At 38.8% G+C, this 11473-nt stretch overlaps 1 protein-coding gene and 1 non-coding gene across 2 annotated transcripts; both read left to right on the top strand.

Moving 5' to 3' along the window:
* The first annotated feature begins 8600 nt into the window (after positions 1 to 8600).
* LOC135477155 (interleukin-17A-like) lies at positions 8601 to 9441 on the top strand. Its single transcript, XM_064757311.1, has 2 exons — positions 8601 to 8606; positions 8923 to 9441. The coding sequence occupies exons 1-2, from the start codon at positions 8601 to 8603 to the stop codon at positions 9439 to 9441; spliced, it is 525 nt and encodes a 174-aa protein (XP_064613381.1).
* Positions 9442 to 9757: 316 nt separating this feature from the next.
* LOC135477297 (U6 spliceosomal RNA) lies at positions 9758 to 9864 on the top strand. The gene has a single exon (XR_010445184.1). It is a non-coding gene; the product is annotated as a U6 spliceosomal RNA (small nuclear RNA).
* Positions 9865 to 11473: the final 1609 nt, after the last annotated feature.

The raw sequence follows: 11473 nt of genomic DNA, 5'->3' as shown, positions 1-11473 counted from the left end.
ATCCCAGGAGGACTTATGATTAAAACAGTTTTTACCCACTTTACATTTATTTATTGAATTTTCTTTTTATTGGCGTTTCACGCCGTACTCAAGAATTTCACTTATACGACGGCGCCAGCATTATGGTGGGAGGAAACCGGGCACAGCCCTTGGGAAACCCACGACCATCCGCAGGTTGGAAGACCTTTCCACGTACGGCCAGAGAGGAAGCCAGCATGAGCTGGACTTGAACACACAGCGACCGCATTGGTGAGAGGCTCCTGGGTCATGACTCTGCGCTATCGCGCTAACCAGCTGAGCTACGGAGGCCCCGCCCCACTTTACGAGGAACTTTTCCGTACCCTTCAGTTTACACGTTAGTATACGTCATAAACTAAATAAAGTTTACGTGGACAAATTAATGGAATTCTAGACACACACTGTACGTGACCTGAAAGCTAGTACACAGGTGCTCGTTTCTGTGGAAAACCCAAGGGATCTCACCATGGAGGTTGTTCGTTTGCTCTGTCATAAATTATTTTTAATACGTCGTAAATACCAACAAAATATAAAAATGCATAAATAACTGGGAGAAGTATGATTTGACAGAGAACAGGAGAAGCTTGCGTATTTATCAAGCAAATAAAATGTTATCAAAGCTGAATACCTAATACATTGGAATGCATAAACATTATTCGTAATAAAGTTGAATGTGCTGTTAATCTGTGACAACAACATGATGTGTCCTATTCAAACTTGACCAGGTCGTTATCAGTTTATAATTTCACAGTGTAGACCGTGTATGGCTAAATGATACGAAATAATAGGTCTGTATGCCAAAGTGACAAAATATGTAGCAAAAGTGAAATACACAATACAGAACACGATAATCTTATATGTGTGAAAGGCATTTAGACATTTTCGTGTTCCTTTTCGATACATAACTGCTAAAACGGCGTTTAATTTAACAACGCCATGTCAGTCGTGTTTAAATTTGAAGCAAATTTTATATTTTATTTTAAATACCAAGTAACTTTCCATGGAAACGAATAGGGATGGAGATAAGGAATTTCTGATGACGGTAACTTTACCCGTGCAATGGAGACACGGGCCCAAGCTGGACTTCCAATTGCTCGAGTATGCTAGTACCTTCTCAAGTTATCGACAGTCCAATCGTCATAGCTAAGACAGGAGGGAGGAATGAGACCGAATCACTTTAGGCGGGGAAGGTTCCACATTTCTTAATTATAAAATGAGGCAGTCTCAGAAATAAAAGCACACAGCAAAAACACATATATTAAAATTATCACTGTGTGTTTCACAGATGCGTTGGTATCCTAAGGCATCTTAGCAAGAGTATAATTATTGTGAAATACTCCATTAAAGCTAAAAAGACATTTGTGTTTACAAACACGGCCATAAGTGTAACACTACTCTTTAAACACACCATTCATGCTATGTACAAGTGTTTAATGGATATTCAAATTTGTTTATCATCCGCTGTGTTCAAAGGAAGGTTAAACAGCCCAGTTTATTTATTTATCTATTTACGTATCTATTAATTTATTTATTTATTTATTTATTTGATTGGTGTTTTACGCCGTACTCAAGAATATTTCACCTATACGACGGCGGAGAGCATTATGGCGAGAGGAAACCTGGTAGAGCCCTTGGAAAACCCACGACCGCAGGTTGCTGGCAGAACTAAACAGCCAAGACAATTGGGACGTTCACAAACAGTAACACTAACCCACCGTATTATGCCAGAAAGTGTAAACCTAACTAGCCCTAATACGGCGACTCAAAACCATTTTCTATATGACATGGACCAATGCAGGCCTAGATCTGTTCAGTTTTTTCTGTCTTCTATATATGAAGCCACTTGTTCGGGCTCGACCAGTAACTGGAACAGAAAACTCCATCAGACATCAGGGATATGCAGCGTGACCCACCCTAAATAGCCTCAATTTACAAACTATTTTACGGTGACTTCACCTGGATTACACTGTTATAAATAGAAACATGTAAGAAAAAATCTCACTGTAAATATATCACACACAGAGCAAATGAATGAGACGTACACGAGAGGTTTTTTTTTTCAAGTTCTTTTCCGCTGTGTTCCTGTGGAGGTTGTACATACAGCACGGTCACTAAATTTTCTTGCTGTTATATTTACTTTAGAGTCTTTCCACGGCTGCAGGGTTATAGTTGTTGTGAAATGTTTTAAGGAACAGGACAACTCTAGGCTTGACGTCACTGCAATGATGTTACACTCTCACCTGAAACACGCAAACTGCCACACGCATGACAAATTACTATGCCTGTATACAAATTTGACTCAACAACCCGTATAAAATTAGCTTTCAACTAACGTCAGTCTTTTCAAATCAGTTTATTTTCAGTATTCATGCGGAAATTTCGGACTCTGTTTTAATAATCAGCGGAAATATCGTAGGAAGCGATACCCTCCAAACAAACTCCTCTTTTCACTTGTTTAAATTTTTAATATCTGCTTAATATGTTCAATGTACAGGGGAATCCCCATCGTCTCTCGCCAGTTGTATTACACCTGAAGTGCCTAAATAACTAACTTCGTATCGTGTGATAAAACAAGTGCTAGGATTCATAACAGCTACAACATTCTGCGAGACATCCAATCCAATTTTTGTCTATAAGAGCTAAGAGACTGGCGGGCATATTATAATAAAGGATGGCCCTTATAGGACCGGTCTGTTGCAATTAGAGACAAACACCAGGCCACAACAGCAACACCTCATTGCAGTTGTGACAAAGGAAGTCGAGAAGCTTTGCACCTCAATAAACGAAACTGACCATAGTTGTGATGGCCAGCTGAAGACATCTTCGTACAGGCACCCTATTTTGTCAGCTTTGTTTTACCCTCTTTTCGTGTGATATGACAAGTGTGTGACTGAAAGTTCCAGGCGAGCACTAAAGCGAGTCTATATCCGTGGTAACGGTGTATAGGTCATAAAATCGACATAAGGTAGCCTACACTGAACAAACTGATATCTTTGTCTGTGTTAGACACTGAAGAGTTATGAAATTCAATGTACTACCACTGTAACTTTCTGAAGAATTCTTGAGTACCGTGTTAAACAACAGTCAAATAAATAAATAATATTACACAAAGCAAGACAAGTTAAAGGTTTCTGTGAATTTGGCACACGTTATGTATTGGCATACATAAACAATTATCGATTTTAATTCAAAGTACATCACGGCGCAATGACTCAGAAGCTCCTTCACCAACGCGGTCGCTGTGAGTTCAAGTTCAGTTCATGCTGGTTTCCACTCCACGGGACAGTCTGGCACAACCCGCACGGTCATGGGTTTTCTCCGTGAAATTACCCGTAATACATGTATACAACACTATTACATTAACGATAGCTATTAATTGCGTAACCTTTTTGTTATATTACACCATGAGTAGTAATTACCCACTTTGTGTCCATTTGATAATAATATTTTTTTGCTTACGTCTACACTAATCTATTTGTGTAAACTGAATCCTGTTTGTAGCCGAGTATCCAGCACCAAGTAGAAGGTCGAATTTCGGCTGGAGTGACTTGAGATCATCCAGACATACATTAATAATATTCCTGAGTACGGCGTATAACAGCTATCAAATAAAAAAAAAATTCATGGGAGGACTTCTGTGATACAATCTAACTTGTATCTTTACTTACTTGAAAGAAAAAAACCCTACAGGATTCGAAATGTATCTCAAAATTCTACGTGATCTGTAATTTCACTTCGTTAATTGCCTGTAATTGCCTGTAATTGCCTGTAATTGCCTGTACTGTGCTTTCACGACGATGGCAAAAATATGGACTTTAAACTTGCCAAGATATAACAAACCTGATCTCATTATAAAGTTTACGCTTATATATGAAGACAAACGTTAACCAATACGAAACTTTCACAGCTGCAGATGCACACACGTGAAAGTTTCAGTAAAACTTTTTTTGTGATCAGCGTCGATCGTCACACAGGTAAATTAGCAAGGTGTCTCGTTTCAGCCCAAAATTGGCGTTTTTATTGGAGAGTGCATTTTTGACGGGTTTTTGCTAAGCAACAATCTCCTCTATGGCCATAAATCTTTTGTTGGCGCTTCGAACAAATTTTACACTTCTAATATGGAAATTCACAAAATTGTGTTGGAATTTTTAAATTTGCCCCTTTTCATCGTATATATACCCCCTCTGGGGCCGATTCTCCACCTTACCACACCAGGTTATTTGACCGGCTGACCGACAGGCAGACAGACAGACTGTAAGGGTACCACTATCGGAAAATTTAGATGAGAAACAACTGGCTTATTAAACTCTCAGATCAGCGATAGGCTTTGCACAAGATCAAACACAAAGACTTGAATAAGTTCAATACACACATTCGAACAAAATAGACAAAAACATACAACCGACAATAATATACAAAACAATACAAATAATTGAGGTATTCCTCAGTCGACGGATGACGGGATGACACTGCCGACACAGCACGCTGACCATGGTTTATTCCCCAATTGCCTGTGAAGGTGTAACTTCTCCGGGCGAACAGGTTGAAGTTAGCGTCCGTGATGCCGAGCTGGCAATGTATGTTTAACTCCTCGGAAATATACACGAAGTCACTTTCAGGGTAAACTGGGATGAAATGTACATACTCGCATAAAGAGGCAATGAGCGATACAAGCTCCAAAATATCGTCTCAGAAAAATAGCAAGTGGTGAAACACAAGCTGACAAAGTCCTACGTACAGAAAATGGAGTACAAATGACGAATGTCGAATGGCGTGAAAGCCGATATCTCCAAACCCAGCAAAATCCTTTACAGTGTATGACAGTAAATATGACTGCTCTCAAGTGGTCTTGAGTAAATGACTGGTCTCAAGTGGACTTGAGTAAATGACTGCTCTCAAGTGGACATGAGTAAATGACTGTGAACTTCACAACTTCGTCGCTAATAGACTAACGTAAAGAAAATTTGGGATGGTTTGATCATAAACATGTTTACACCGATACATATTTCCAGGATGTACACTCTATTTACAATGACACTAAACTCATAAACACCAAAGCCTCGAGAACGCTCGACTGAATCACAGTGCAGGCCAAAACATACACATAGGGGAAAATGTAGATCAGACCATGACAAATAAAAAAAATAAAAAATATATAATACAATGTTTAAAGGCGTGGTTCGTAACACAGACAAATACAGATAAAACAACTTACACACAACTGTCTGTCGCAACTTAAAACAAAGGCAAATTTTCAATAGTTGCGACTTGTCAAAAAAAAATGTCCTGGCCGACTAACCACCCGACCAACCACCCCACCGTCAAACAAACGGATTTACATGAAGAAACTTTGGAAATACCAAACATTTGAAACGTTAAATTTTTGAAAAGTTGAAATTTGGAAAGGTCAAATTTTGAAAATGTTAAACTTTGGAAACGCTAAAATTTGGAAACGTTAATCTTTGGAAAGGTTAATTTTTGGAAACGTTAAATATTGGAAATGTTAAATTTTGAAAATGTTCAACTTTGGAAACGTTGAACTTTGGAAACGTTGAACTTTGGAAACGTTAATCTTTGGAAACGTTAAACTTTGGAAATGTTGAAATTTAGATATGTTAAACTTTGGAAACGTTAAATTTTTGAATGTTAAACCTTGGAAACGTTAAACTTTGGAAATCTTAAATTTTGGGAATGTTAAACTTTGCAAACGTTAATCTTTGGAGATGTTAAGCTTTGGAAACGTTAAATTAAGGAATCATTTAAATTTGATATGGCAATCTCTGGAATAGTTAAATTTTGGAATGTTAAACTTTGCAAACGTTAAACTTTGGAAACGTTAAAATTTGGAAATGTTATAATTTGGACATATTAAACTTTGGAAATAGTAAACTTTGGAATCGTTAAATTTTGGAAACGGTAATTGGGAAACGTTAATCCTTGGAATCGTTAAAACTTGGTATGTTAAACATTTACAATGTTAAACTTTGGATATGTTAAATTTTGGAAACGTGAAAATTTGGAAATATTAAATTTTGCAATTATAAAGCAACCGGAAAGTGTTAACTTTGGAAATTGAAACATTAAGCTTCAATGTATGAAAAAAGAAACTGTCAAATACAGGGCTGAAATCAGGTACATGCTAAAACAGTTTACAAGCTAATTTCTGAAAGAAATGTTGTGTATTTTTGACCGGTTGTTCAAACTGATGTACATATATCAGAAAAATTAAATACGCATATGCTTGGGTATGGGGTATGACTACACCAAAGAAACCAGCATGGCCACTGGTCCTCTTGTTTACAGTTTGCTCACTACATATTTCTTCGTAAAAGCGTCTAAACCAGACATGAGTCTCGAATACGTATGCAGAAAGGGTCATACGGAAGAGAAACAAAAGCTTATGACGATTCATATGTATGCTGCAACATCGCAGACTTTGGTGACGGCAGCCCAGTTATCAGCTCTGTTCGTTTATTTCAGTTTACGACTTAAAGGTATACTTCAAATCCATGCAAGATATTAGGCATTACAACGATTCCAACAAATTGAGTGAAATTTCTGGAGTTTTGAAAAGTTAAAGTATATATATACTTATATATATATATATATATCCTTTCTTGGCTTATTTAAATACGACTGCTACTATGTTTCCCTGTTTAGGGCATAAAGCTGGATTTCTATACCACGGATACTCCGGTCTCCTCCTCTCGTGAAACTAGCTGCCATTGTATAAGTTCAAAAATCTTAGTCTTATTAACTAAAAAGTAAAGCAAACAATAAATAAATAAATCTTCAAACCGGTTGACCCCGTGTATGCCGGAAAAAGTCTCAACTGCATTTCAAATTACTCACAGTCCTCACCCGACTCACCCTACTCACCCAACCCCATCCATCCCCTACCCCAAACCCCACCCCAAACAAAACCAATACGGAGCTTCTAATTTTACAAATCGATATTAATCCCATACTACCATCATGCTCAGCCCCTGATTTCTTTTGGTCGTGTTCACACTTGAAAAAGCTGATAACATGTCGGTTCGACTTGTCAAGCTATCAAGAAACCCTAGAGACTGTAACGGAAATAGATAGGCCAACACTCTGAAGTAAACGATAACGTGACAGTATCTCATAGTACATCTTCTTAAACTTCAAATTCCCCCAATACAAACGGTTGGAAAGAAATGTCCTAAAGTTTTACTTCAATCAAATGTGACCTTTTTAGGTAAAATTTGTGTATTTACTTGATATGCTTGTAGATGAAATTATAATTCACGTATAAAAATTCCCGCGGATTGGTGTGACACGAGAACAAATGATGTACGGAATCTGTGGAATGAGAGACAAAAACTAGAAATGTAAAATTCTGACCAGTTCATGAGGGCAAATACCTGGAAATAACGACCAATCAAAGTGCGCAAAGATAAACCCTTGTTATTTGTTTTTTAGATTTTGCGTCCTCTAAATCCTGTGCAAACTCATAGAAAATCTAAGACAGTATTGTGAGATTGAACCATGACAATGAAAATAAAGTTTCTACCGGAATCATGACTTCTGGTGGAAGGTTGATTATGAAAAAATCCCCTCTAACTCTTTGGGAAGAGTCTAAATATTGCTTAATTACAACGAATGAGTGTATTACTTCAAAATTGCCCACACATTTCCCAGCTTATACGAGTTACATTGAAACAACTTGAAATTCGTATATAAAGGACAAGCGATTTTTAACTCTACCGCTTCTCTCGATTTTCGTTGCCAAGTTTCTTGAACAGAATGACCGGTTTACAACATCAGCGTACCCATCACTGTCAGGTATGAATTTTCTTTAAAAGTCAAATTTCGTTTGTTTCAATTACAATCCATGGGAGAAGAACGGAAATGGTAGCACTAATGCTCTGAGGCCGATTCCTACAAAACCATTTTTGACTTAAGTCAAAATCTGAAGTACGATTTTAGAGCGTCTTTTTGGGCAGTAGAAACTAAAGTTTGGATGACCTCACCAGTGTTACCTTATGAAAAATGTGTCAAAATTTTGACTTCCACTGAAAAAAAATTAAGCATTGTGATGAGATTTTAAATAGCTCAGAAATGGCTTCGTGGAATCGGCCCCTCTCTCCACAAAGAAAGTTTTGACTTAGATCAAATTTGAACATTTATTTAAGCACTTATTGTTGGACCTCAGCATATAAAATATGGAGCAACATAATTATGTTAAGATATTATGTTAAATAAGCCCTAAATTGAACTTTATGGGCAGTAAACTATGCAAGCATTGGAACAATTATATTTTGACTGATGTCAGAAATCGTTTTTTTGAAACCGGCTAAGCTGATTATAGCAATATTTTTTTTACACTTAATCTTGGCCGGTACATAACTTTAAGTCTATATTCATTTTGTCGGAAAAGGACTATATACGCAAATCGATTATCATATAGTGTAAAAGTCATTTATGTATGGGACAATTCACTGATGCATGGAAAATTAAACTACCTCATGAAATATTAAATTTGAAAAAAAGAACAACTGTTCGTTTAAAAAATACACCTTGTATTTGAACAAAACATGTTTTGACATAGCGAATTTATGAAGGTAACTTAACTTCAATCTATGATTTACATTTTTATAATGATATCTCGGTAAAACTCTGCATGTCATATTTGGGGAATATCTTTCATAGTAAAATCTTCATAACAGCTTTTTTGTATGAAATATTTGTCAAATGTTTCCTTGTTTTCAAAAAATGGATTTGAATTGAAGGGAAATTTCAGGTTAAATCTCATGTCATAAGTATCGAGAAAAGACATAAAATTGACGAAATATCGCGAAAAAGCTACCAAAACAAAAGTTCAATAAGTGCCTTACAGCCTTTCTGTTTCCATAACGTTCTGTGTTGTTTTTCTTGTAGGCTAAAGGCCTGTTCCTTCTCTTCCTGGCGAGCCTCGTCCTGGAACTAACATCCGGAAGTTTCCCGCGCAACCTTATCAAGAGACTAGAGATTATGTCCGTGAATACGGATGTCATTCTCCCGGAGACAGGATTTATTGGCCAGTCACACTCGTTCATTCGGAATGTTAGTCAGATCGGTTTGGAACGACAGCCAAGCTCTCACCTGAGCAGACGGTCCATTTGCCCCTGGCATTACGTTAAGAATATCGACCCTACACGCTATCCAGTGGAATTGTTTGAGGCTCGCTGTGACCAGGCAGGGCCGTGTCATTGCGGAGGCGAGGCTCCAGGACGTAGCCGTTCCCGATGCACGGAGGTAGCCCTGCCCCACTTTGTTATCAGGCGAATCAAAAGGGACGGACAGACTGCCCCGGGGTACCGTCTGACCAAAGAACTTCTGGGTGCTGGATGTGCATGCGCAAGTCCGGAAGTACGTGAATCACAGCATTCCCACGGCGGTCTGCACCCGGACCAATAACACCTGTAGACGAAGGGTTATGAACTGTATCCTAGCCATCGGGCTAAATTGTAAATGATACGATAAATATAATTGAAGAAGTTTTCTGAAAGTGGCCCATGGTTGAAAGCTGTTCCGTAAATCTTCTTGGTGTTTGGCCGTTATGATGGGTACCACATCAGAATTGTAAATTAAAACTTCACAGTTTAAATCAAAACCTTTTGTCTTGTTTACTATTGTCGTTTGCGTTGTGGGTAAAATTCCGTTGTCAGCCGATATTTGACTTGTTTGTCACAAAAATCAAGGTGTTGTAGCTATTAGAGCAAAAAAATCCATGGTACTTGCTTCGGCAGTACATATACTAAAATTGGAACGATACAGAGAAGATTAGCATGGCCCCTGCGCAAGGATGGCACGCAAATTCGTGAAGCGTTCCATATTTTTTTCCGCCGTCGTATAAGTGAAATATTCTTGAGTACGGCGTAAAACACCAATCAAATAAATAAATCCCATTGACTGAAAAAAAAAACGAATTTGTTTTTGTTTCGGTTTTCAATAAATGTATCACGCCTTACGATGCTAAAGAGTATCCTGACAACTATATTGGGGTTCAGAGATGTGACTGTACCGGTATAAGTAGAGGAAACACCGCCTCTCTTCAGGTAGTTATTAAAACGCCTGATGTAAAGCTGCAGCCCAGTCAAGTTATTTTTAATCCCGTAAGGTGGTGCTGGTGTGAACCAGGACTTTGATCTATTGCAACAGCCAAATTTATCATCACGCAACTTCTGCAATGTTCCAAAGTATTAGTTTCTAACGTGTTTCATCATTTCTCTCATTCGTGCACGATCTCCTTTCAAATAGCTGCCAATGCGCATGCGTCTCCGGATCACATGATTTGGAAGATGGCGGTCCACAGCCAGATGATAGCAGACATCAAGAGAGGATAAGCTGTTGAATAATGGTGAGACTATCCGTGATTGTATGAGTGAATGTTTGAGTGAGTGCTTGGGGTTTAACGTCGTACTTAACAATTTTTCAGTCATATGACGACAAAGGAATCCTTAGAGTGCATGTAATGTGCCCCCCTTGATGCAGGACGGATTTCCACCGCTCTTTTATCTAGTGCTTCGCTGAGGCGCCTTACCGTAGGCAAGTAATTCGCCCCGCCCGAACTATTATACTGATACGGGTCAACCAGTCATTGCACTATCCCCTTCATGCTGAACGCCAAGCGAGGAAGCCACAGCAGCCTCTTTTCAGGTCTTAGGTTTGACTCGACCCAGGATTGACCCTGGATGTACCGCTCCCGGATCAGACGATCTACCAACTTTGCTATCTGGGGAGATCTGTTTGTATGATGTTCGCTCCACGGATTTCAAACATCGGGATAAAAGGACTTTGGTACAGAAGGGAATCGCTAGCAAACTTGGTCGAACAAGGTTGTTCTCTTTGATGGGTCACCTGCTATTATCATAAACGCCATCTTGCAGATCATGTGATTCGAAAACGCACGCGCATTGCGGACCATTTGAATGAAGATAGCTTTCGTTCGCACCGCACACGGCAAGGCATCGTAGATGAATGAAAGAAATCATCGTTACGTGCTTAATCCACGAATCAATTTTTCCTAAGCACATAGCTCTCGTTTGGGTCGGGCTTAACGTCGTTCTGTCCTTATTGTGACGTCATAATAATGAAATGGGAAACTAACGTTTGACGACATTAAAATGGCGCCAAGGTCCGACTGCCGGGCGTTTGACAGGTCCCCTCATTGACGTCTAACACGATATGAGTGGTCAAAGTCTCGTTACTTGCATCCAGCGTACTCACAGGGAAAATGTATTTGGCAATGACGTTGATATCATAGACATCAGCTAACCGTCGATGCGTCAATTTAGAGGGAGTGAGTTACAGCTGTGTGGTTGAAACACTATCAGTGGGTAAGATATATGAGGTGTGGGCTTAGGCAAGAAATTCGTACACACACACACCACCCCCGGCTCTCACAGTTCGTGGCGCCTGGGTGACAATAAGCCACCGGCGAAGTTTG

This window comes from Liolophura sinensis, chromosome 10 (assembly GCF_032854445.1).
Source record: "Liolophura sinensis isolate JHLJ2023 chromosome 10, CUHK_Ljap_v2, whole genome shotgun sequence".
Classification (NCBI taxonomy): domain Eukaryota; kingdom Metazoa; phylum Mollusca; class Polyplacophora; order Chitonida; family Chitonidae; genus Liolophura; species Liolophura sinensis.
The sequence above is the reverse complement of the archived record's forward strand: the minus strand, read 5'-3'. Positions and strand labels throughout refer to the sequence as shown.